The sequence below is a fragment of the Aulostomus chinensis genome, chromosome 17 (genome assembly GCF_037954235.1).
Source record: "Aulostomus chinensis isolate RoL2024-O1b breed Wild chromosome 17, RoL_Achi_v1.0, whole genome shotgun sequence".
Classification (NCBI taxonomy): domain Eukaryota; kingdom Metazoa; phylum Chordata; class Actinopteri; order Syngnathiformes; family Aulostomidae; genus Aulostomus; species Aulostomus chinensis.
In genome coordinates this window covers 2,105,885-2,131,577 of record NC_141336.1, presented here as the reverse complement: position 1 = coordinate 2,131,577, position 25,693 = coordinate 2,105,885, and the positions used below count along the sequence as shown (strand labels likewise).

The window sequence follows — 25,693 nt, the reverse complement described above, 5'->3', positions numbered from 1 at the left end:
AACGTTTCCTCACAGTTCAGGGAGGATTTTATGTATCAACACACGCAGGAGAGGCTAGAAGCCCTGACACAGCACGGATCGTACAGACGTGAGCAGGTTCATACCTTTCCAGTCTCATGACGTCACCCTGGTAACAGAGGGGCTGTGTGATGCAGACGCTTCCTCAGTCTCATCCTGTATGATTTGCTTAAAGTCATTTGCTAATCAAACGTCCCCAGCGGGGTGAAGGCAGGTATTGTTCTGGTGTCCAGAGGCGTCCACTTCAGAGAGGACAGCTGTTTGTTTCTGAGGCTGTGGATCATCGGCCAGCAGGACAGCCTGGTGTTTCTCCTTCTGAGGAAATCCATGTCCTCTTGTGTGAAACTGGCTTTGGAGGTCAACGCCGGCCCTTCAGCCTCCGCTCGCAGCTTTCAGACCAAATCATCCCTCCAGGCTGCAGAGTTGACTTCCACCAAAATGTCTCACAAACATCACGCTGGCAGCGACTTTTACACCATCATTCGTTCTCCTAAGGAACCTTTACACTTCGCTTCCTCCATTTTTTTGTTCAACTGATAACAAACTTGTTCAATGGGATCTTCAGGCTGTCCGCCTTAATATTTGATCGCTTTCATCTCATGGTTGCTGCGGTCTCCAAACTTCAGAATTTTGATCTCAACTGCCTTCTTCCTTGTGGAAGACGTTGCAGTCGATGTCAAATCGTGGTTTTACTTCAGTTTGCCTCTCACGGAACGATAAATGTTGGTGAAAATGACGTCTTTGTTGTCTGGATGAAGTTCGCAGATTAGCAGCTCTCAGTTGGTGAAGTTGAAATAATTTGCAGTTTCCTGTTGGAGGACATTCAATAAAGACGACAAAAGACATAAAAGATAACTACAAAATCTTTAATCGTGTGTAGAAAAAAGCGTTTTCTTTTTGTCAGCTGCATTACAAAGATAATTCACTTGTACACCGAGAACAGACGTCAGCACGCAGCACTCGCAATGCAAACACACGCACACTGGTCACCTGACAGCCAAGCGCCATCACTCAAATGTTTCACTCATACACAGAAAACAGCCGTCACGTGAGTTGGCAGCTGGAGGCGGATCGGTGACAACGTACTGCACGCTGAGAACCAAGACCGTGAACTGAAGTACCGACAGGCTCAGCTGCACTCGAACGCACCACAACACAGCTTCCTCCACGCTGAGATGCACGGATCGGAGAAGCCTCAAGCTCAGGATACATGCGACCCTCAAAGATAGATAACTAGGCTCTGAGACACACACACACACACACACACACACACACACACACGACCTACTCATCTGACCAATTAGAAGTTCAATATCTCACTCAGGGACCTAAGACCATGCTGAAGTGGTCTTTGGGGAAAGTGAGGATTGAGCCAGCAAACCTTCAGTTACTAAACCCACTCTACCTGCCCCCCCTCTGAGATTAGAGCTTTTGAGATGATGCACTGAGGTGAGAGAGCTTTTGAGATGACAGACTGAGATGAGAGACCTTTTGAGATGATGCACTGAGGTGAGAGACCTTTTGAGATGATGCACTGAGATGAGAGAGCTTTTGAGATGACAGACTGAGATGAGAGAGCTTTTGAGATGATGCACTGAGATGAGAGAGCTTTTGAGATGACAGACTGAGATGAGAGAGCTTTTGAGATGATGCACTGAGATGAGAGAGCTTTTGAGGTGATGCACTGAGATGAGAGCTTTTGAGATGACAGACTGAGATGAGAGAGCTTTTGAGGTGACAGACTGAGATGAGAGAGCTTTTGAGGTGACAGACTGAGATGAGAGAGCTTTTGAGATGACAGACTGAGATGAGAGAGCTTTTGAGATGACAGACTGAGATGAGAGAGCTTTTGAGGTGACAGACTGAGATGAGAGAGCTTTTGAGGTGACAGACTGAGATGAGAGAGCTTTTGAGATGACAGACTGAGATGAGAGAGCTTTTGAGATGATGCACTGAGATGAGAGAGCTTTTGAGGTGATGCACTGAGATGAGAGAGCTTTTGAGGTTACAGACAAAGATGAGAGAGCTTTTGAGATGATGCACTGAGATGAGAGAGCTTTTGAGATGATGCACTGAGATGAGAGAGCTTTTGAGATGATGCACTGAGATGAGAGAGCTTTTGAGGTGACAGACTGAGATGAGAGAGCTTTTGAGGTGACAGACTGAGATGAGAGACCTTTTGAGATGACAGACTAAGATGAGAGAGCTTTTGAGATGATGCACTGAGATGAGAGAGCTTTTGAGATGACAGACTGAGATGAGAGACCTTTTGAGATGATGCACTGAGATGAGAGAGCTTTTGAGGTGACAGACTGAGATGAGAGAGCTTTTGAGATGACAGACATAATTCTGGGCAGCTTGGATCCTGTCAGTATGGGTGGACGAACCAGTCTGAGATCAAAGATGACAAACAATCTGTGCTGTATTTTTTAAGCCATGTTGTGCAGAAGTCCCCTTTTAATGGTGAGACGTCACACGGCTGTTTCATGCACAACAAGAGGTGTGTGAGTGTCAAGCAGTAAACTCTCCAGCGCTGCTGCCTCGTCCGGGGAGATGGCCGACCCGTTGCTCTCCTTGTGCTGTGCTGGGTCGCTCCGTTGTGCTGACGGCTACAAGAAGGTACAGAAGAACAGGTGACACTCGTGAAACCACAGATGTAGAGACTCGTCCAGACTCAGGGGCATCGATCACACGTCTGACTCAACCTGTCAGCAGTTCCATCACTTAAAGACACAGCTTGACTCACGGTTTGTCTCGCAGGCATCAAGCAGCAGAGCTTCTGTTTGAGGCGTTCAGGTAGAAAAAACAGCAGTTTCCTCAATAAGGGGTAGACTGTACCCGGCCTCACGTCCTCCTCTTTCAGAGGACCTGCAAAGAAGAATTCCACGTTTAAGTTTCCTTCAGAGTGACTGTGAAGAGAGGCTGACGTGCAGAGGGCCGACCTGTGAGGGAGCTGATGACCAGGCCCGTCAGAATGACGGTGAGGCAGCTGAACCCACTGTACCACATGTAGGACAACGAATAAAACCTCCTCAGTCCAGAGGGCCGGCTTAGGAGGAGAGAGAGCGGCGTTTAAGTCGACACATACACGCTTCAAACACACAGATGTTGCAGTGCTGCCTGACACCTGGATGTGATGTTGCCGAGTGCCGTCTGAAGGGCGGTGGTGGCGTTGTCAGGTAGGAGGGCTCTGCAGCTGGGCAGTGCCGGCGGCTTGGCGCCAGCGCTACGAGTGACAATGCTCCCAATGCCGATCCAGAATGCCACAGCCAGACCTGACCCCAGACCTGCCAGCGCACCCTGGAGACCACACAGACAACAGGATAACAATGATACACCAACAGAACCTGCCGCTACAGAACCTGCTCTGAGGTGATAGAAATGGAAGACTAATTAGAGCCGACACAGTGAGGCAAACTTTCCCTGAAAAACCTTCGGAACTTTAGGCGATTGATTACAAACCCATCGAACAAAAAAACCTGCTGGCTGTTGAAAGCTCCTCAAAGGGAGGGTTCATGTCATTCATTCCAGAGTCACTTTGGTTTGGGGCAGGGAAGAGGAAAAAACAAGAGGAGCAAGATTTCTTCTTCATTGTGAAAAAAGTCAAAATGTAAACAATGACGTTGAAGCGCTGATGCGTTTGGTGACAGTAGGAAAAAACAAAGACTAATTCAGCACTGCCTGACAGCTGGGAGTGCGGCTGTAGCCCTTCGGTATGAGATGACGTGAAACACGTGGGTCTCGATTCAGCAGAGATTCAGAACTGTGCTGATGGTCTGTCTCACACAGCAAAGACCACCCAAACCACAGCTGCCAGGATGAGCGACTGTTAGTTCTTTTTCCATTTTCTAAGAGTTCCAGTGTAATTGGTCTTTTAACAACTTTTTATTTTACAAATTAAATTGATTACAAGTTGTGTCTTGACTTTTGTGGCATCTTCAAACAAAACAGGAAGACTGTGCTCCAAAAGATGAGATGGAAGTTTCCACTTTATAATGATCGTTGTTGTTAAACCGTTGTGAGCAACTCACTGACAGGAACCGCCAGCGACCGCAGCTCAGCTGTGTTGAACTGAGGGCCGACAGGTGAAGGTCGACTGAGGTCATTCAGTTAACCTGTCCTTCAGTTCAATCTTAAGAGTTCAATTATTGTGAAACTTCATGTTGGATGTCCGGATCAGTTGGACCACAGGAAGGATCCAGTCAACCAAGGGCTGGCCAGGTTTCACTCACGGTGTCATTGGCACACGGGAAGAACATCCCGAGGCAGAACAGGCCGAGGACAGGCCCCCCCACCATCCCGAAGACTTTCAAAGCCACCTGGAGTTCAAGCGTGACAGCAGTCAGTGCACGTGTGGCAGCAGAAACTGTTAGTACTGATGGTTCAAGCGTGAGCTCACCTGTAGAACGGAGTCGCCCATGAGGTGGGTGAGGAAGGCCATGAGCAAACACAGCAGCCCGTAGAACAAAGCTTCACGAGGACAAGTTCACAATTGGGATTTAGTGCAAACAGGGTGGTTGTTTGTGACTGACTCACGTGTCGCGGTGCTGCTGGTGAGAGCTGACCTAAAGCTTTGGACAGCCACGTTGCTCTGTCCTCCGTCATGGCGGGGAAGTGCGGTTTAATGAGGTCTTCCATCGTCACTGTGGCCAAAGAGTTGAAGGCCGAGGAGATCGTGCTGCAAGGTGAAACAGCCATCATCACGTGAACCCTCAAACCATCACAGCGTGTCAGGAATTCCACCTCTGGACAGTAAAGCAGGCTCCGATTTCACAGACATCCTCCCAGGTTTATCCCACTGAGCACATTTCCCAATCATGTGGCTCGACTGGTTCTACTGGTCACGCTCACGTTATAGAGACTGAGCTGCTGTTTAGGTTACAGACACGCAGATCTGGCAACTTTTCTCTCATGAATTCAGTTTCTGACGTACAGTACATTCAAGGCATTTGTGAATGACGCGCTTTCACTGTTCCCAAACGAGAGGGAGGGAACTCACCGGTTCCCCTCAGTGTGTTTGTCCACCCACAGACGCTCCCTCCTCTACCTGTGCAGCAGGCCACCGTCTACACTCGCGTTAGTATCAACCGTCTCCATTCAGCAGCGCTGATGCAGGTTATTCAACTTGACTTATGGTACACAGTCACTATAAAAATCAATGCTAATTAATCATTAATGTGGCAGTAAAACGCTTCAGCCGCAACCTGACTTTCTTTCCGCGAATCTCTTCAGATGCTTCCAGATGTCAAAATGCCTGATTGAGATTTTAGACGTGGCTACGTTAGATAACCTCTCGTATCATGTGACCAGTGTAGAAGCGTTCATTAGAGGTGTGTAAATATTAACTGTCAGTGAGGAGAGCCTCGTACCTGAGTGCTGCACTGAATAAACAAGCCACAAAAAGTCCAGGCAGCCCCGGCAGAGCTTGCAGCATATCCATCACGAAGTAGATCACCATCTGAGGAGACACAACCGCACAGGAGGAGTCACGAATCAAGAAATCCCTCTCGCGAGCGAGCCTCAGGTGCTGTGAGGACCAAAGCCACCCCGCGTGTAGCCACTCAGGATGAAGCTGAACCCTCCAGGACACAACCCAGAGCTGCCGATGGGAGCGGGAAACATCCCCGCTCACCCGTTCAGACGACAACCACTTCTGAGTGACATTTAGTGATGTCAATGCTGGCGTCACTCTTTCAGCCTCAGCTGGGGCTTTATTGATTAAAGTCCCAGTTGTGGAGATCTGGGGGAGTCCGACTGTGGTCCCCCTCACTGGCTACGTGTGCCGGCATGTTCCAAAAATAGAAGCAATTCCTTCTGAGGAAAGACAATCGTTCATAGAGGCACACGTCAGGAAAGATTCAAGCGGTTTTTATCAGTGTCAAACTCCAGACATGGATACATGGTGACAGCGCTGTCCGTGAGATGTGATTGGTCAGTAGGCAGTGCTTGTAAGTTTTGACCTGTAGCTTAGCTCCTAGCCTGCTCTGTAGCCTGTGTTACCGTGGTGATGTATTCCACTGAATGTCAGTGGTCTTCATAGTAAAGAAAATCCTGAACTGAGCCTGAAGTCTGTGAAGGAAAATCCTCCTCCAACTGCTTACTGGGCTTCCCCTTTGGGATTTGATATCAAATGATAGAAATGATAATTCCTTCCATGGAGTTACTGAATGTTTAAGTAACATTATAAACATAAGCATGGCAAGACGTGCGCGCCCTCCTTCACCTGGAGCAGGAGGAGGTGAGTTTCTCCAGATGAGAATCGCTCACTTTTGAAGAGTTGAAATGTGTGGGACACACACAACACTTCGAGTCCTGGATCAAGCAAGCAGTAAAGGGAAGGACACGAGCTCTCTGATTGGTTTGAGTGATGTCACACCTGAAACACACCTAGGAATAATCAGGTGAAACTCTCACGGGCCGGCGTCACGTTTGGTATGGAGATGACGTCAAGGCTCTGTTGTCAGTCCTGCTCTGTAACGCAGGTCTTCCTGGCTACAACGACTTCATCGATCTCATCCCGATGAGTCATGTTGTCCATCATTTGATTGAGCAAATGTTGAATCTCATACACTAAAACAAGACTGAAGACTTTGTGTATTCTTTTATAATGACAAAACAACAACAGTAGTCTGTCTCCAGCTGTTCCAGACATGTGGCCTACAGAAGCTTTGTGGCTGGTGTTGGGGCTTTTTGGGCCATGAGATCGGAGCGGTGCTGCCTGCCTGCACAGTGCAGAGGCTCCTGATGCTGAAGGACCCTGTGTGGGGTTCAGACCTGCCCAGGTTTGTGCACAGGGAGACTTTCCCCACTGTGGTGGGACATTTCCATCAAAAATGAAATGAATCCAAGCAGTCCTCAGTTGGTCTGAGGCTGGGAGCCTCTGTGAGGAAACACGAGGGTTTTTACAGTCAACAACTGAACGTTGACACGTTTTATGGCCAGAAACGTTGGGTTCAAATTCCCTCGCCAAGGAGAAAACGAAGATGGCTGACCCTCAGAAAGTTTACCTCCAACGCTGTGGGCGGCGCTTCTCAGGAGGGGGTGGGATATGCAGATTTTGATAAACTGTTACTAAACGTGCGTCAAAATCCTCAGTCACACGTTCAACCACAGGGGTTTCTGTCCAGGCAGCTCACACAACAATGAGGTGGTTTCAAAATCTCGCAGTCAGAGAGCCAGGAGGCCAAATACCAAGAAATGAATATGAGAGCCTTCAAAAAGAGAATGTTCCCCTTGAAAGAGGACCCACCGAGTTACACAAAGGATGTTTGAGTATGTGGAAGACAGAAGCAGACAACAGGGACAGCAAACATCTCCTGAACCAACTGGTTTTCATGGCTGCTCAACTGACCAAACAAGAGGCACACCTCAGAAACGCTTTCATGAGTGAAGACCCGATGTTGCCAACTTGGTCACACGGCATTGTGTGGACTGGCAAACAAACCAACTTGAGGGAGTTCTGCTTCATGCACACCACTCTGAGAGACATGGAGTAACAACCAAAGCCAAACACGTGGAATAAGACAAAGAAACCTGTCAGGCTGCTCATCAGAGTGTGTTGCTGTGACTCCCGTCACTCCTGGCAACGGTAACACCAACATGCAAAAAGTACAGGATGGGAGTGAGGGTGTGGCTGTCAACCAGGGCCAAGGACCAGGGCCAAAGACACAGCCAGGGACCAGAGCCAAGGACCAGGCCCAAAGACACAGCCAGGGACCAGGGCCAAGGTTCTAGCCCTGGGTCAAGATGAATGTTGCAGGCAAAAGGGACACTGGGCTGCTGACGGTCCTCAAGGCAAACAGGGGCGTAACCCAAGCACAACATCATACAACCAATGACAAGCTGACTGACTTTGAGGTTTGAGGAGGAATTATGTGACGTGATGAGTGAGACCTCAACTGCATCTGCTTCAAAACAGGGAAGTGAGAACCACACACACTGACACACACAACTGCATATAGCAAAGAAGAAACTGCTTGCAATGAAGTCAACGCCCTGCACGCAGTCAGAACTACTGAAGTTCTACATCAGGCCTTGCAAACCACTGAGGATGCATCGGACAACAGGGACGGCTGAACTCATACAAAACAACTGTGCTGTGAAGAAACTGCCCAACGGACGGTGAACAACGTTCCTCTTGTTGCCTCTTGATTACGGTGCAACATTTTCACGAGTGAACATGATGAAGTACCAGCTCCAGTAACAGACACACCCTCTAATTGGGGCTTCCGGACTTACAGTCAAAGAACATTATGCATCTCTTGTTACAATGAGGACGGTTCTGCTTCACTGAACTTAAGACGTTCTTACCTACTGTCCCCAGAGGGAATATACCTGGTGTGTGTCCTGGACACGAGTCTAGGGCTCAAACGATTCCTCAGGTAACTTCAGGAATTCCATTCCTAAAGTTCCACGAGGCCTCACTTCAATCTGAACTCTATGTTTTTCACGTCGACGTGGGCGCTGAAATTCAGCATTGAACAGATTTATTATTTAAGATCAGGGCATCGATGAGCTTAAGTTTAAGTTCTGATATAATTTATGATCACACGGCGGCAGCGTCTCTCCTCTCTGTGTCAGTGCAGCCACCCCCCCCCCCCCACACACACACACACACACACACAAACACACCCACCCACAATCAGTTTCCACAGCAGAGAGCTGCATGTGGAGACCTGTTGTTAATGACAGGGTTCCTTAAAACAGTGGAAACTACCGTGATGGCGAATGACATCGTTGACACCAACCAGGAGTGCTTACAAGAGTAAAATACATAAGGAGGTCTTTACATTAAACAGGAGAGCCTGGGTCAGAAACTGTCAGACCTCCTCAGAGCAGAGCGACAGGCGAGGAGGAGAGGAGAGCCGACTGATGGCTCATCAATCCCCTGGCGCCCACCTGACCACCTGAGTGTCCACACAAGTAAAGTCTGTGTGTGAAACCCTGCAGTGTCGCATCCTGCTGTTATGATTCTGACAGAAAGACAGAGAGCGTCGTGTCTAGAAGGGAACCCGAGACCCGCCAAGGATCGTGTTGGTTTGATTATTTTAGTAGAAACAACGGACACAAATCTTGCGAGATTTGTGTAAATAAAGAGTTTCTGGACCGACGGAGGAGGGTGCACATCTCCAAAATAGAAACTCGTGTGGTGCCCGTGTTTTAACGTGGCAGGCCGCCATGATAAAACACGATTCACTGAGCCTCAGAGTCACTGGAACACTGATCCCAGACCTGTTGGGATGGGAAAAAAAACTCTGATCCGTGACTGAAGTAAACCATGAATACCACAATGTCAAAATACCTCATGACTATTAAAAATCTCGCATGTAATTGTTCACTTTTTTGACGGACACACAAACTCATAAGGAGAAAAAGGTGGCGTGTTGGTGAACCAAATCCCCTGCAGGACCATGTTGGTACTTTAGTTAAAAGTAAAAACAGTAAAAGTAAAATACAGTCAAAGTACAGTTACTTCACTTAGTACTTTTCCATTAGCATTTCCATCTTCTCTCTCTTCTCCTGTTGAGGGTGGAGGGGGTGGAGCCTATCCCAGCAGCCTTCCCCCTGGACAGGTCACCAGTCCATGGCAGGGCCAACACATAGAGACAGACAACCATTGGCTCTCCCAGCCACGCCTACGGTCAATTTAGAGTCTGGATTAACCTGGTCCCTCTTGATGTCTTTGGACTGTGGAGGAAGCTGGAGTACCAGAGAGAACCCAGCAGGAACAGGGAGAACATGGAGACTCACCCAGAAAGACCCCGTGCTGCAGCCGGGGCTCCACCCACAACCTTCTTGATGGGGGCCACCGTGAGGACCACTGCTCCACCAGGCCGCTCACGTCTCCGAGGGCCCAGCCAGTCCATCTGAGTAGGCATTTTTCAGGGACTTGATTGATGCGTTGGACGTGACTGACACCAAATTTAGAATGTTTAGCTCGTAGGTCGCGATAATACTGCCTGATCTAAAGACCACACCTGCAACCACACGTCAAAGTTGACCACCGGTGTAGCGTTAAGATCCGCCTTCTAGATGACAATGATATATTCAGAACCAAAACTATAACCGTGGTAACCGTTACTGTTCTGAGCGCATGATGTTTATCTGATTAAGAATACAGAACCTAAATCTGATGGTCGGCTAAGAGGAGAGCAAATCCTCGAAAGTGAGAAGTGATTGATGGCATCACCCCAGACATCATCGTCCCGTGTGAACGGTGAGAACTCCGATATTTCCAGAGAAGAACATTTGGCAGTTTGTTCAGCCTCTTTTGTTTTCTGGCTGTTGAGGATCCCAAAAGCTTCTGTGTCGCAACTACAGCTTGTGAAACAGGGCATTTCTTCTCTGGGTCATGTGTTGTCAGGACTATTGTGACTCATTCAAGACCGACAACCAAGAAACAATAGAGGTCTTTCATGGGAATCTGCTCCCATTGTAGGACATTTATTCTTAATCATACGTTGTTGGAAAACCCCTGAGTGCATGGATGCATGGCAAAGGCCTCAAACCATCCGACATGGGGACAGAGGATCCCTCACTGTTTGGTTCCCTATGGGGTCGCTAAAACCCTCTTGGAGCACAACACTTCACACCTTTCTGCTACCAGAAACATGAAATACAAAAGCTCTTCTGCAGGGCTCCCTCATGTCGCTGTCGCTACATTACTTCCAGGTCCTGTGGATGGCGAACCACATTCCTGTGCTGCTGAACAGCAAACAAACAACTCGCGTTCACACCATGTGTTGGTTTGTCTGACGAACCACCAGTCAGCGCTGACCTTGTAGTCCATGTGGATGTCCTGCCTGGAGACCAGCCACTGGCTGACCACCGGCCCCATCTGTCATTCTAGCCGGTCCTCTTCGTTCTCATTCCTCAGCATAAGCAGCAGAGCGGTAGATTTGACCGAAGTGTGTCAACTTGAAGAAGGTAAAAGTGACAGCAGGTGTTGTGTATTTGGGCTCGCTCTGGAAATCTGATGTCTGTCCGTACGTGTTGGCCCTGCCATGGACTGGTGACCCATCCAGGGTGAACCCCGCCTCTTGCCTGAAGGCTGCTGGGATAGGCTCCACCCCCCACCACCCTTAACAGGATAAGAGGTAGAAAATGGATGGATGGATGCATGGCCGCATCACATCTACGTCCCAGAATGTCACAAACTAAAGACTCCTCATGATCCTTCAAAGAGCCAGCAGTTGTCATCTACTGCACTGATCGATAGAAAAGGAACGGTTTCCATGACACCAGTGCTTGGTAGAATGTACTGCGCCAAGAACATCCATTACTTCCATGGCTCTTCAGGTGTTCAACCTGAAGTGAGTTGGATCTTAGGAGCTGTTTGTTTCTGGGAGCCGTTCAAATGTGTTTATCAGCAGGCCAGAGAGTTTTGATTGGTGAATTAGAAAGTGCCGATTGGTGGGCCAGTGTCTGTTGACGGGGTGGCCTGGAGTTGACCCACAGACCACCAGTTGATTTGACTTAGAATCAAGAACACACAAGAAAGAGAAAAGGAAAATCCAGACCCGGTTTCCCCAAATTGTGAAGCAAGTGCCTTTGATGATAAAGAAGGGGGAAGCCTCCGTGAATGAACTCACCGCGTCCCCTGAGGAGGTGCTCAGCTTGTCAGAGGGATCTTTTCCACAGTAGCAGGCGAACATGACCAGTCCCATCACACAGCTCAGTGCCAGAGCCAGCTGCAGGGAGGGAAAGGCCATGTAGCAAGACCTGACCAAAGCAGCGCACATGTGAGACCTCTGTGTGAGTCAGGAAGTCCAGCCAGTACTTGACACAGTGAATACAGGATACATACCAAAAATCTATCAACTTCACCTGATCCAGATATTTTCTGAGTTTGAAAGACTACGGTTGATTACTCTCTGGAAAATGACCACTCCATTTAGGCACCGTGCATACAGAGTATAAAGTACATTAGTGGTAATTGTGCTTGTTTGGTCTGCATACCTGACAGCAGCTTCCTCTGTGCGTGAGCTGAGGTACCTCTGGACCTGAGCCTGATTCACTCCGTACAGGGACAACATGAGGAAGACGCCGCCGACGCCCAGAGTCCAGAAGGTGTGTCTCTCTGTAGGGTCTGGGTTTAGGCTAAACACAGAGGGCAGGTTTTAATCAACTAATTAACCAATCAAATGACTGAGGACTGCATGGCTGCTGCTGAGGGGGGGGGGGGGGGGTGTAGCCAGCGGCAAATGAATTCCTGCATCATCCCACTGCTAAGAGTACAAATAACTTTCTAAGTGGGTGGAAAATTGGAAAATAATGTTTATGAGTGGTGGGTGTTGACGTGTGTGTGTGTCTGGATAATGGAGGAGTGATGAACAACATGAGGGCTTGTGTACAGACTCACTCTAGACCAGAGATGCGGTTTCCCTCCCAGACTTTCCTCCAGACTTCAGCCACTCCACCACTCTGCTGAACTCCCACCACGATGACGGCCAGCTGCCCTGCAAACATCACAAGAGTCTGAAAGACGTCTGTCCAGATGACAGCCTTCAACCCTCCCTGTCAGAAACAGACGAGACACAACGGGGTAAGTCTGACGAACGCTAACGTGCTTCAAGTCTCAAACACTGTGACCTTTTAAACGACTGCAAAATCTCCAGGGCAAAGAATCACTTCTACAGACGTGGAGATCCACAGAGGACTGAAGGAACCACCTGGGGTACTGCAGTAACTGATGATACGCAGCTCATGAGCATCCAGTTACGTCAACACCAATTCAGACTTTATGAGCACGGTTTGTTATTTCTTACCATTGTTGTGTACAATGTGCACACCAGCCCAGTTGTCAGCACAATGGCCCATAATTCAAATCCAGTAACTGGAAGAAAAACACAGTGACACGTTGAACCACAAATCACACAGACCCAACAGTGTAGATTCAAGTGAGGTATGAATCACTGTACCTGCACTGAGAGCAAAGGCAGGCGTGTACACACACACTCCCATGTAGATGACCTGTGGCATAGACGCGCAAACTAGTTAATGGCTGCCCACTCAGTTCCAACCAACTCAGCTGCTGCGACAAAAACAGTGACTTCCATGCTATAAGACACTGATCTTAAATTTGTGGGAGGAACCTGGCGTTGAATCACCCACCGTCTGAAAGATGAAGGTCAGAGTTCCACAGACGCGAACTGCTTTACTGAAGCGCAGCTCCAGGTACTGCAGCAGGAGGAGGACCGGGGGTCAGCAAGCACACACATCTGGACACATGTGGAAACTGACGGATCTGCCACCTACCTGGTAGGCACTGGAGAGCCGCAGTCGGTACAGCACTGGTATGAAAACATGAGCAGGAATGAGGAGGCCGAGAATGTAAGCACAGCCAATGAACCAGTACTGAGTTCCGTGAGTGTAGATCTCGCCTGGAATGCCGATAATCGCCACGGCCGACTGAAATGAGGCGATAAGCGACAGAGACACAGGAAGACAGTGCATGCTCCTGTCGGCCATTAGGAACTCCTGCGTCGTGCGCTGGCGCCCACCTGACAGAGCGTAAAAGAGGCCGATGCCCACAGAGGCGGCCAATAACAAAGCAAATATCACATAGTCTGGAGCGGTGAAGTGTTTCTGATTGGACGGGTCCATCTCGACTGTCCCGGCAGCAGCTGGAGAGAGTTCGGATCTCCTCCCGTTGCACAGTCAGATGGGAAGGAAGCGTCCTTGTCCCCACCCATCAGTGAGCAGAGTCCTGCAGAAGTTAAAAACACTGATTAAATAGATCTGTGCGTCAGAGTTTGAGTCTGCAGACGCTTGAATCACAAATCCAACACATCCAAACTCCCATTCCCTTTTTAAAAAAATCAAATCCCTTTTCTTGAGTTGCAGATACAAACTCCCCATGATGTTCCCTGACTGCTGGCTGGCCTCTGCAGAGCTGCTGCGACAGACTCTTGTTTCTTCCCAGACAAAGTCACAGCCGCCATTGTCCAACCCTCAACTGAAATATTTGCAGCAGGAGAGCATTGTCACGAGGCAGCCATCAGTACTTTGGTGTGGGCTAAAACCGAGGTCCCACAACCTCGGCGTCAACTTTCCCCTGCTTGAGCTGATCCAAAAATACTGACGGCTGTTTTGAAATGGGAGGTTCCCTGACAGCCAGTCCGCTGCCTTTGTGTGTCCTCACCCGCACAACAAACAGCGCCTGAGCTCTGAAGGTCAACGGGAGCAAGTGGATCGAGTTTCACGCTGAAACGTTTCTCTAATGTCACAAATCAGGGCAGGAGGAGAACAAATGCTTCAACTTGTTCCTTGGCTTGGGCCACGGGAGCTTTGCTCCGACTCCTCTTTTCCTCCTTTTCTTCACGTTTGTATGTAATTTGCACGTCAGTTACAACGGTAGTTTAGTCAGAATACTCACAGACGCCAACTTGGATCCTGGGAAGTTGAGATCAACATTTACTATTTATTTTGCATTTATGCACAAAAATAAAAGCATTCTTAGCCAGACCTTTTAACAGTAGTAGTTTACCATTCAAGAGAACTGCAAGTGTCTTCACTATTGATTATGAATCCTAAAATATTCATAAATGCCCACAACAACTCCCATCGGCCAAGGTGACCTGCTGTGCGCTTCAGGGTTCTGTTAGTCGAGCCAATCAGAATACAGACAGAAGCAGCAGACGCACTGGGACAGCTTCTGACGGTGCTGCTGAAGCTGCAGGTGGCGACGCTCCTGCATGGCCTCGCTCACACTGGAGCCACTTCCATCAGCAGAATCAATCTTTGTTTATAATCTTCTTCTCCTCCTGAAATATTTTAATTGCTGTTTCTTCTTCTTCTTGAAATTGAGTGGTCACACAAACTTCCCCGTTGTGGGATCAATAAAGTTCTATCTATCTAATATCAGGTCTTGCAGCCAACATATTGATTGAACATATTGATCATTGATTGATTGATTGACTTTAAAGAGTTGAGTATTTGTTCCCTGCAGGATCGGGTTCTTTAACTGCAGATTCATTAATTAAAAACTAGTAACTTCTGATCAATCCGGAGAACGTAGGGAAAAATCAACCTGGAGGCCAATTAATAGACAGTATGATCAACATTTAGTTTTCCAAAACACCCCACATCACGTTAGACCAGGCTTGGCTAGATGTAGATGAACCTGGCTCGCTGTAGGTGTACCAGGTGAACCTGGCTCGCTGTAGGTGTACCAGGTGAACCTGGCTCGCTGTAGGTGTACCAGGTGAACCTGGCTCGCTGTAGGTGTACCAGGTGAACCTGGCTCGCTGTAGGTGTACCAGGTGAACCTGGCTCGCTGTAGGTGTACCAGGTGAACCTGGCTCGCTGTAGGTGTACCAGGTGAACCTGGCTAGCTGTAGGTGTACCTGGCTAGCTGTAGGTGAACCTGCCTCGCTGTAGGTGAACCTGCCTCGCTGTAGGTGAAACTGCCTCGCTGTAGGTGAAACTGCCTCGCTGTAGGTGAAACTGCCTAGCGGTAGGTGAACCTGCCTAGGTGTACCTGGCTAGCTGTAGGTGAACCCGCCTAGGTGTACCTGGCTAGCTGTAGGTGTACCTGGCTAGCTGTAGGTGAACCCGCCTAGGTGTACCTGGCTAGCTGAAGGTGAACCTGCCTAGGTGTACCTGGCTAGCTGTAGGTGTACCTGGCTAGCTGTAGGTGAACCCGCCTAGGTGTACCTGGCTAGCTGAAGGTGTACCTGGCTAGCTGTAGGTGTACCTGGCTACCTGTAGGTGTACCTGGCTAGCTGTAGGTGTACCTGGCTAGCTGTAGGTGTACCTGGCTAGCTGTAGGTGTACATGGCTAACTGTAGGTGTACCTGGCTAGCTGTGGCAGCGTCAGTCCCCAGCTGCTGCAGATTTTGATCGTCATGGCCGCTGCAGCTGCCCTCGTCGCCGCTTGTGGAGATTTTGACTCATTTTGAAGCGTCATGCAACTCTTCCTTCTTTTTGAAAAAAGACACTAAATTGAACCGTCTTTGACATGTTGGTGTTGAAACAGGAACTGTTTTTTCCTCTCTGCTTGCTCCTCAGATGCGGCGAATTTATAAAGTTTTGTTTGTTTTTCTGTCAGGGGCGTGGTTTGCTGGCATCAGTGCATCAACAGATTTCCGACGCTTTCAAATGATGTTAAATCTTAATAAACAACATGAAATTCTCAGGATTTGATCTGTAAATATATACACATTATTATTTCATTTTAAACATTTTAAAAACGTTATATAAATATATATATATATTTTTTTAATACGAGAGGTACCGGATCTGCCCAAATCAGTACCGGAACACAAGGAGGCCAATATTCAGAGGTGCCGGATCTAGCTTCGGTAAGATCCGGCTCAAATTAACCCCTGAAAATGAGACAAGACAAGACTCACCTTTACACGCCCGGACCCTTCTGCAGCCTCGGGTCACCACGCTGTTAATTTCTCTGGATGCATTCAAGAGCGCTGCGTTTACTAAAAACGCTCAGCTCGAAGGTCCGGGAGGTTCACGGCCTCCTCGCCACCGAATTGAAGCATGACGGCTGGAATCTGCCCGGTTAAACCCGCTCAGGCGCTAATTCAGCCCTTTTTTGAGTTAATCTCCTGCTCCATGTGATCTCAGTATTTTTTAATTTCTTCCGGGGTTGGGCGTTGCAGATTATGACGTAGCTGCGGACCCGCCAAAATCAAAGGAAGTCTGTTCATTCCGACAAAAAGTTTCTTTCCACCGACATTTTGAGAGAGAGAGAGAACGAGAGAGCGAGAGAGAGAGAGCGAGAGAGAGAGAGAGAGAGATGGAGGGCGCGGCTGCCAAAGGTAAGTCTCCGGCGCAGCACGAGCTTAAACTAGCTAACTAACTAGCTAGCTAACTAGCTTACTAGCCTAATGCTCCGCTAGCCAGCGCGAGCCTAGGGCCACCGTGGAACCTGCTCCGGTGTGCAGCTCCAAGTCGTGTCGCGGGAGAGTGACCGGCCGGGTTTTGTTGAAGGAGCCCAGGATGGTCAGACCTCAGTGCACCGGAGGAGGTTTCCACTAACGTTTATGTCGGCACTCAGAGAGTAGATGCCGAGTCAGCGCTGGGACCTTCAGGGTGGAGTAGAAGAAGCCCTGGTTTCCAGGTCACACTCTCTTACACTCTTGGCTCCGTCCGCGCAGGGGGAGCGCATCCTCCTGGTCTGTCAGTAGTTTTCCATGTGAAGCCAAATCGGCTGTACCTGTTAAGAACAGGTGAGTTCGTGAGTGGCGCGTTCTAATCTGATGTGCAAGCTGCAGCAAACAGGAAGCACTTCGTTAACATGTCATGTGCCTGACAGGAGCTCTCCGTTCATCGTAGTCATGAGGAGAAATGCAGAATTATGCAACAGTTTCCTTCCTTGCAGGTGTCATGGGTCACCTGAGTTTTCTGGAGGTTCAGGCGAGGAGCCGCAAGACTCGACCTCGGCAGCGGAGTCGTGTGACGGAGCTGAGGGCTGAGGTGGAGGCGCTGGTCCTCCAGAGGGACCGGCTGAGGGCGGAGGTCCAGATCCACAAGGTGACGGCGACACAAACGCTTAGATTCGGCATCGCAATGAGCGACGCGCTCACGGGTATCGAGCCGTGATCGGTGGCGTCATCAGGGAGCTGCAGCGAGCCGCCAGCAGCCATCTTGCTGTCCTCCTCCTGTTTTCATCATCAGTGATTCTTGAATCTTCCTGCTGCAGGATCTCAAAGAGCGCAGGAGGCGCCTGCATGGAGGCGGTGAGAGCCTGGAGGCTGGGAGCTCTCCGCTGGAGCAGCTGATGGCCAGACACACTCAGCTCACAGACCTCCTGCATGCTCATCACCTCATCGGTGCTCGCTCCCTTCATGTCTAACATTCCTGGGTAGTGAGGGGGTCAAAGTGGGGTCTGGGGACCTCCAGGGGTTCTCAGCGCAATGAGGAATATCTCTCTGTGAAAAATGACACAGCACCCCTAACCTGACCTTATGACCTTATGACTGAACCTGAATCATTTTTTAAGACTGATCTCCACCCAAGACTCTTGTTCAAACTTGATTTCTAATTTGAGGGTTGTTATGGGGGTGAATTTGCTACGCCCTCGTGGCCGCCAGCCTTCATAAAAAAGTACATTTGCAGGTGAAAATATTTACCAAGAGTTCACAAAAATAGCACAAACAAAAAGAGGGCCCCTTAAAATCAGTTCATAATCATGTGAATGGTTCTGGGGGTCGGACCAGGGGTGCTGGTTCTGATTTTCTAACTGACTGAGAGGCGTTTGACAGTCCAGATCCCTTCAAACGGCGAGAGGTCTCTTCATCCCGTGTTGTTGTCACTAGGAGGCTACGACGTGATCCGGACTCGCCAAGGCAAAGGTGTGTGTGTGTCTATTGTGACCGCCTATGAGGGCACCTACCTGGACACCTACAGCCTGGAGATCGACCTGAAGCCAACCGTGAGGGTCAGTCGTCACAGCGTCCCCGCGTTCGTTCCCCTGGACCGCCTGGTGGAGCAGAGCGACATGCAGACCGACATCAGGGCCTTTCTGGACGTCCTCAGCCGACATCTCAACGCCTTCGAGGGTCGAAAGCAGCAGCTGAAGTTGGTGAAGGTGCCAAACTTTCACACGTGTTTTTCACAAAAGCGCATCAGCTGTAATCTAGAGACGCGTGCTGCTGCCACGGCAGGTCGTCGTCACGTGATGAGGTCATCAGTTTCTGATGGAGAAACGTAGGTTGGAAAGCGCAGGTCGCCGAATGTAAGAACTCAGTTCCAGATTTCTAGCTGATGTGTTGTCAACATTTAGCTCACTTTCCTCACGTGAGACAGAAATCCATGTGAACAGCGTGTTACATGCAATGGTCGAAAATCGGTTCATGTGTAAAAAGTCAAAGTTAAACCGAATCGTGCAAAGCTAAACATTTTGAAAATATTCAACCACCAAGGAAACCACGCCCACTGCAGTGGCCTCCAACGGCGGTGAGTTGAGTTGTTTTTCTGTGCTGCAGCGCCTCCAGAGGGAACGCGCAGCACTGATCAAACATCTCTCTCGCCGCCGTGGCGCTGGCAGAATGTTAATATTGATACTATAATTGTATAGAAGTTTATTGGAGGGTGTGACCTGCTCTGTTAACCACGCCCTTCTATGTTGAGCCCAGACGCTCTCAGCGGGTGTTGGTTTCCTACACACCTCCAATCTGAGGCAGAGCAACACCACCAAAGCAGGTGCTGCTACGGAAACTACCAAGGCCCTAAAGTCACGGCACCGGCGCCTCCCGTTGACATTCACCACAGCACAAAAATGTCTAACACTGTCGTGATCGTGTGCCACGCCGTCGTCATGCAGCACCCAGAGTTTTCACATCCTTCTGGCTGTAAAACCTCCAGCTGAGTCAGGCCAGGATCCTGGACTGGTAGCCGTGGCTCCAGATCAGCCTCCCACTCAGCAGCATGAGGGATGATGTCGTGGAACAAAGAAGGATTTCTCATGTTGAGACCTCGTTCCTCCCCAGGAGGCCAGAACTTCACCAATTCTCAAAAGTCAAATTGCTCATTGTACTTGGCCACTTGGGGGGGCAGCTCCCAGCCACTTGGGGGGGCAGCTCCCAGCCACTTGGACAGACGTCTGTCTTAGAACTGCGGTCCTCATCTACATATTTAGCATAGCAGCATTAGCAGCAGCATTAAGAGGAGGAGCAGAACCTGCATCCGTTGGTTCTGGGGTAGTAACACTCTCCCCTGGTCCTGCCGCTTGTCTACAGGAGCAGCACACGTCTGTTGAAGTCATGGAGAGCAACGTCCTGTGTTCTATACTGGTGCTGATGTTCACGGTACCAAAACAAGAGAACGCGATTCTGTGCACGCTGGACTACACGGACCACTCCAGATGCCTTCCCACAGGAGTCCGCTTCGAGTGCGAAGGTGGGTTTGCAGCACTGGAACTCTGGATCAGTGTGAGCGGTGGCGAATGGCTGAATAAAACATTTTTCCAGCATGACATCCTGAACCAGAACACGACTGTGGTTCCACAACCATGACAGAAACTCCTTCTGGTTCCTGCTCAGCGCCACCGCACCGCTGACTGACCGAGTGTAGAGTCTAGGGCGAGGCAGTGGATGAGTGAATGACGTACATTTATGAATGCAGTACTGCGTTTCAGAGGTAGTAGAAAATGCAGGCAGCAGGTCTTGAGCGACCACGGCGTCGCACGTTTGAACACGCTACGCTGTCGTCATGTGCTCATGCTTTCCTCTAATTGTTTTTTGCTCTCTCTTCAGATACAGAGCTTCCTGACTCCCCGCAGTGGGAGAGAAACCGCCGCCTGCTCTTGGAGACTCCGGCGCACAAAGCTTTGACCGCCATGAAGAAGATGGGAACCGTAGCTTGATTTATTCACAATGAGACATTTTATCGAGACGCTGATGTCAGAGCTTCTGTCACTTTAAAAGCCAAACCTGAGTTCCGTCACCGTTTTAACTGCCAACTTTCTCTGTGGACGTTGTGTCAATCATCCCGTTTTTATGTTGGTCCTGGAGCGTGTTGATGAACGCAGTCACCCTCTGGTGCAGCGTCTCCCTCTGAAGGAGGCGCAGCCTCTCCGTGTCCTCCCGGACTCGCCACTGCTGCTTGGCCGCCTCCTTCTCTGATATCGAGTCGATAGTTGCAATATTTTTCATCTGCATGAAGGACAGGCTGCTCTGTACATTCCCTCTGCGTCTCACTGAGCCCGAGGTCTTGACTGGCGGCGGCGGCGGCGCTGATACTGACCGACTCGGCTCCAGCGGTCCTTCGTCCTGACACCGGGGCTTGCTGGACGTGTGTCTCCGGCCGTGAGACGTGTGGCTGCCTCGGAAGTGCGTCCCGGCGTTCATGTGTTCTCCTATTTCCTTCATGGCGATGTTGACTGTGGCTTTGGGCTCACAACCTTTGACCATCACGACTCGTCTCTGCTCATTGGTCAGTCCGTCTCGGCGCCGGCGCAGCATTTTGCTGGTGTAGCGGTACTGCTTGTCCAGCAGGTCCAGCTTCAGCTGGAGGTCTCTGTCCTCCTTTTGGTTCAGCACCCTCAGCTCCCTCTGCAGCACAGCTCCTCTCTTCATGATGAGTGAGGCCTGGGAGGAGAGGTGCCTGTTTTCAGAGCGTTTCCTCCTCTGAAAGGAGACGAAGGTGCTGGACCTCACCTGTGGCGAGGGCCCCCCCCCACACCTGTAATTGAATAGCCTATTGTTCTAGACGTCCCATTGTCGCTGACGACCGTTGTGCACTAACGCATACCTGACATGATCACATTTCAGGAGCGCGGTCACATGACCTCCCAAATCACTAACAATGACTCACCTTGTGCTGCAGTTTGAAGGAAGTCTCTCTGGCAGGTGTGTGTGTGTGTGTGGGGGGGTGATAATACTCTGAGATGGCAGTAAAAGTACTTCTAGAGTATTTGGCTGTTGGTGTCAGTTCTGCTGATGAATTCTGTCAGAGGAGGCGGGAACCTCTGCTCTGGAGAGACCGTTGTCGCCGCTGAGTCACTCCAGGTGGAAGGACTGAGGTGTGGAAGGACTGAGGTGTGGAAGGACTGAGGTGTGGAAGGACTGAGGTGAGGCAGAACCTGTGCTTGCTCCATTCACACGAGGTTCTCGCCGCTATCAGAGCTCAGGAAACACGCCAATGAAGAGAGGAAGGTTTCCACAGGAGGCCCAGGACCAACACTCCACCAGTTTGACCAGACCTTTGTAGTATTTACCAGTAGAATACTGTAATACTCTAAAGTAGTAGAGTTCACGGTGTATCTTGCATTCTCTGTATGTGGATGCGGAACACGTGTGGTGTTCTGGCGCTTCTGTCCCAGCTGTGTAATGTTTCATCATTGGGCTCGTGAGCAGCGACACTCAGGTGTTTCTCATCCCGAAGGTGGCACAACACCTGGGAGACGTTGGTTCCGTCTGAAGGAAGACCAGAGACGTGTCTGTGGCCGTGATTCATCGCCTTTGTCCCCGCAAGCTGTCCTGTGGAGGCGCGGCCGCCGCTGGGCTCCTCAAACAAAACCCTCATTTATTCAGGGGCTCCGTTGGTGTGGGCCAGCGCTCGGTTCATTCCTCCACCAACTTCCTTCTCTCCTCATTCAGATGTGCTGCATTCATTCTTTAACTGTGTCAATAAAACTTTACGAGTCACTGAATTCTGCACTTGCAAAATGGATGAATCCAAGTTCTTCTTCTCTAAATCCAAAAAGCTCAAACAATCAGCTAATCTTAGTTTATTAGATCAAGATTATTTTGTGATTTTGTTTTGAAATCCCTGGCATGGCCGGGTTCCTTTTGTCATTTGATATGTTAACAATTTTACTACCGACATCAATTCGTCAAAGTGGAAAACACGTCATCCCACGGGTCAATACATCCCGTTTCAGTGACGCCATCAGTGGTTTGCAGAGAAATCAGCCCTCACAGAATATAATGATATTAATAGAAATGTGAAAACCGAGGAGTAAACGGTCTTCACGCTGCGGAATCACTTTAACGGTGCTCGTCACAGGAGCCTGTCAACTTCCGCCGGACTTCGGTCCCTCCCGCGGAAGAAAGTAGAGCCGCAACAAATCCTCCCGCAGCACCGTCAACCGTTACGTTCATGTTTGGAACGGAAGGATCCCGACCATCATCAGTGCCGAGGTTTGTAACATTCGTGGATGTCGCGTTGTAGACGGAGCTGCGCATGCGCGGTGCACAGCCGAGGAAGTTCGACGTTGACGTACTTTATTACGCCACTTTCTTCTGGGTCCTTGTCCCTCCTGCATCTCCTCCTAAGTCAGGCTGCACTGTCAGACTATCAGTGGGATTCTTTTTTCTCTTTGTCTAAAGACAGTAGATCTCAAGGGGAGTTGGGACTATAACACACCTGTCTGAGCGTCGTGACGTCATCTAACTCGGTAACTGAAATGTCAGGCAAACCATGAAAGTCTGCATGTCAACGGCGACGCACGTCTGAGTTACGGTGTTTCCTCATCCGCGTGATTAATGATCATAGTTACAGGTAGATTCTGGTGAGGTTATGACGTGTTCGCTGTCCTACCTTTGTCTTTTATCTCTAATAAACGAAGCTGGTTCGCTCAATGCTCCGCGTCCTGCACAGCGGAGCCGCTCTGCTGGGAACCTCCTGCCACAAAGTGAGTTTGAAGCCAAGAAAATAAATCACATTCATGTTCTTAATGTTTATACTGTCTCTCTCTCTCTCTCACACACACACACACACACACACACACACACACACACACACACACACACACACACACACACACACACACACACACACACACACACACACACCTGTCTCTTCACCACATTCTTCTCTTCATATGCGTTGGCCTGGCACAGGTGTCCGTCTGGCCCGGTGAGGATGATGCGGGCGGTGTGCGTGGAGGCGCCGGGGGGCCCGGAGAGCCTCCAGCTGAAGACGGTGGCCAGACCTCAACTCAGAGATGGAGAAGTTCTGATCAGAGTCCACGCCACCGCCCTCAACAGAGCCGACTTACTACAAGTAGAGAAGATACCGTGACGCTCAGGCTACTCACACACACACACACACACACACACACACACACACACACACACACACACACACACACACACACGGAGGAGGACTCTTCGGGGATCAACTGACTACGTTCTCCTTTTCACTTTTACTTCCTTAACATTTCTTCTAAGTTATGAATGAAAATGATTCCAGCTGTTCTTGTTATTCTACTTTAACACACGTTGTTGCTGTGTAGAGGCGGGGCCTGTACCCACCACCCCCAGGTGAGAGTGACATCATCGGCCTGGAGGTGGCCGGCACTGTGGACAGTCTGGGTCCGGGCGTGAGCCGCGGCTGGAGGCCAGAGGACAGGGTGATGGCGCTGCTCTGTGGGGGAGGCTATGCTGAATATGTGGCGGTGGCGGAGGAGCTTCTCATGCCGGTTCCCCCTCATCTCCCCCTCTGGCAGGCGGCTGCCGTCCCCGAGGCCTGGCTCACCGCCTACCAGCTGCTGGTCCTCGTCGGTAGATCACCCACAATCAATTCATCTGTTTATAAGAAAGAAAAACCCAACCGACTCCCCAGAAACACCATTTGTGAATGAATGAACGCGTATCCTCGGCCTATCCATCCATCTTGGCTCTAAGCAGCACCAGGTGACGCTTCCTCTCTGTCCCTCAGCTCAGGTGAAGGCAGGTGAGCTGGTGCTGGTTCACGCCGGAGCCAGTGGCGTTGGAACAGCTGCCGTCCAGCTGGTCCGGATGCTGGGCGCCGTCCCCGTGGTTACGGCCGGGAGCCCAGAGAAACTGAAGATGGCGGAGAAACTTGGAGCAGCGGCTGGCTTCAACTACAGAGAGGAAAAGTTCTCTCAGGGAGTTCTGGACTTCTCAGCAGGTGAACCCAGTCAAAGGAACGTTCTCCCACTCAGAACCGTCTCTTCTGGGCCTCTGCTTTGTTCTCCTACTTTGGTCGCTGTTTTGTACAAAAATGGAGGCCAGTCAATATTTGAATGTGATGAGAGTTCAAACGAAGTGATCACAGTTCCAGCTGATACTGGGAACTTCCCAGTCCAACCACAGTCTGATCTGCTGCCACCGGAGCCGTGAGGGTTTAGGGCCTTGCTCAAGGGAACGTCTGTGGTGGTAGTGAGGGTTTCTTCTTTTCCCCACACAAATTCATCCTGGGGATTGAACCGGCGACCTCCCGGTCAGGAGCTCTGCAGGCCGCCGCTGCCACATGCGCACACTTGAGTGTGTCACCGGTTGTGTTTGTCTGCTCGGGTCTGATATTCAGGTCGCGCAATGATCCCTGATCTCTCAGGCAGGGGAGCAGACGTCATCCTGGACTGCATCGGCGGCTGTAACTGGGAGCAGAACGTGAGCTGCCTGGCCACAGACGGACGGTGGGTGCTGTACGGCACCATGGGGGGCCGCGCGGTCCAGGGAGACCTGCTGGGCAAACTGCTCTCCAAGCGAGGGCGCCTGCTCAGCAGCCTCCTCCGCTCTCGCAGCCTGCAGGTGAGGTCCAGCAGCACTTGTTTCCCAAACTGAGTTGAGCAGGTGAGCTGGGTCACGTGACCGGCGCTTTGTATTCTTCTTGCCAGTATAAATCGGACTTGGTGAAGGAGTTCACACAGAGAGTCCTCCCACGGTTCTCGGAGCGGCCCGGCTGCTTGACGCCGGTGATCGACAGCACCTTCCACCTGGAGGAGATATCGGACGCTCACAGGCACATGGAAGCCAACAGAAACACGGGGAAGATCGTCATCCGTGTGGTTCCTCAGCACCACGGCCCCCAGGAGCGTTGACACCCGTGAAACGTTTCCAAGGACGGCGGCAGCGCAGCCTCACGACAGAATCCCTCAGATATGGTTTTCACATCCGGGTCCTGTCGCACCACTGGCTCAGGGTTACTGGGCGAGTCCCAGCTGCTGCAGGACCGCCCAGCCCATGAGGCTTGAATTCCTCTGTGCAGTTACAGAAATAAAAACTTTATTGAAAATCAAACTGAATTTGATTGTGGCTGTACGGTAAACATACACGTCTTCACCTCCCTCATACCACAAGTTCACTTAATCCTTAATTCTTTGATGAAAACGCTCCTTGTAGCCATCAGCCAGTGTCTGCTGACCCGGCAGTCTGCTAAGATGCTGATCCAGCAGGGTCCAGGGGAACTGGAGAACCGACCCGGGCCCAGCAGAGCTTCTTCAGAGGTCTTGGAACCTGGTTGA

General features: G+C 50.2%; 3 protein-coding genes across 9 annotated transcripts; 2 read left to right on the top strand and 1 right to left on the bottom strand.

Annotated features, from left to right (window-relative positions):
* Window positions 1–863: 863 nt before the first annotated feature.
* Window positions 864–17,190, bottom strand: slc5a6b (solute carrier family 5 member 6). Of its 6 annotated transcripts, none has more exons than XM_086183567.1 (16): window positions 17,114–17,190; window positions 13,276–13,726; window positions 13,132–13,197; window positions 12,939–12,990; window positions 12,786–12,853; window positions 12,380–12,534; window positions 11,977–12,117; window positions 11,610–11,739; window positions 5,388–5,476; window positions 4,584–4,696; window positions 4,418–4,488; window positions 4,251–4,337; window positions 3,146–3,318; window positions 2,961–3,067; window positions 2,765–2,886; window positions 864–2,627 (listed from the first exon to the last, which is right to left on the bottom strand). In XM_086183567.1, the coding sequence occupies exons 2-16, from the start codon at window positions 13,621–13,623 to the stop codon at window positions 2,490–2,492; spliced, it is 1,860 nt and encodes a 619-aa protein (XP_086039693.1). In that variant the 5' UTR covers window positions 13,624–13,726; window positions 17,114–17,190; the 3' UTR covers window positions 864–2,489. The 6 variants fall into 6 exon arrangements, with proteins under 6 accessions (XP_086039693.1, XP_086039690.1, XP_086039692.1 ...); XM_086183564.1 differs by having other exon boundaries at window positions 16,374–17,186; XM_086183566.1 differs by having other exon boundaries at window positions 17,018–17,186.
* Window positions 16,235–22,153, top strand: cenpo (centromere protein O). 2 transcript variants are annotated; one of them, XM_086183584.1, is made up of 6 exons: window positions 16,235–16,322; window positions 17,360–17,511; window positions 17,681–17,810; window positions 18,297–18,568; window positions 19,719–19,878; window positions 20,235–22,153. In XM_086183584.1, exons 2-6 carry the CDS (start codon window positions 17,365–17,367, stop codon window positions 20,342–20,344), a joined length of 819 nt encoding a protein of 272 aa, XP_086039710.1. In that variant the 5' UTR covers window positions 16,235–16,322; window positions 17,360–17,364; the 3' UTR covers window positions 20,345–22,153. The 2 variants fall into 2 exon arrangements, with proteins under 2 accessions (XP_086039710.1, XP_086039709.1); XM_086183583.1 differs by lacking the exon at window positions 16,235–16,322 and adding an exon at window positions 16,329–16,796.
* Window positions 22,154–22,496: 343 nt separating this feature from the next.
* tp53i3 (tumor protein p53 inducible protein 3) lies at window positions 22,497–25,577 on the top strand. Its single transcript, XM_086183582.1, has 7 exons — window positions 22,497–22,622; window positions 23,051–23,116; window positions 23,325–23,487; window positions 23,720–23,987; window positions 24,145–24,357; window positions 24,757–24,980; window positions 25,067–25,577. The coding sequence occupies exons 1-7, from the start codon at window positions 22,582–22,584 to the stop codon at window positions 25,268–25,270; spliced, it is 1,179 nt and encodes a 392-aa protein (XP_086039708.1). The 5' UTR covers window positions 22,497–22,581; the 3' UTR covers window positions 25,271–25,577.
* Window positions 25,578–25,693: the final 116 nt, after the last annotated feature.

What these genes read in the sequence shown, in the direction of transcription:
- slc5a6b (XM_086183567.1), bottom strand. Translation starts at nt 13,623, where the DNA reads ATGGACCCGTCCAATCAGAAACACTTCACCGCTCCAGACTATGTGATA. An exon ending in TGACCTTCATCTTTCAGACG is followed by an intron (nt 12,991 to 13,131) that starts GTGGGTGATTCA and finishes TCTATGCCACAG; the next exon opens with GTCATCTACATGGGAGTGTG. An exon ending in GCACCTCCTCAGGGGACGCG is followed by an intron (nt 5,477 to 11,609) that starts GTGAGTTCATTC and finishes GTGTCTCCTCAG; the next exon opens with ATGGTGATCTACTTCGTGAT.
- cenpo (XM_086183583.1), top strand. Translation starts at nt 16,775, where the DNA reads ATGGAGGGCGCGGCTGCCAAAG. An exon ending in GGAGGGCGCGGCTGCCAAAG is followed by an intron (nt 16,797 to 17,359) that starts GTAAGTCTCCGG and finishes CCTTCCTTGCAG; the next exon opens with GTGTCATGGGTCACCTGAGT. An exon ending in AGCAGCTGAAGTTGGTGAAG is followed by an intron (nt 18,569 to 19,718) that starts GTGCCAAACTTT and finishes GCTTGTCTACAG; the next exon opens with GAGCAGCACACGTCTGTTGA.
- tp53i3 (XM_086183582.1), top strand. Translation starts at nt 22,582, where the DNA reads ATGTTTGGAACGGAAGGATCCCGACCATCATCAGTGCCGAG. An exon ending in AGTTCTGGACTTCTCAGCAG is followed by an intron (nt 24,358 to 24,756) that starts GTGAACCCAGTC and finishes TCTGATATTCAG; the next exon opens with GTCGCGCAATGATCCCTGAT. An exon ending in TCCGCTCTCGCAGCCTGCAG is followed by an intron (nt 24,981 to 25,066) that starts GTGAGGTCCAGC and finishes TCTTCTTGCCAG; the next exon opens with TATAAATCGGACTTGGTGAA.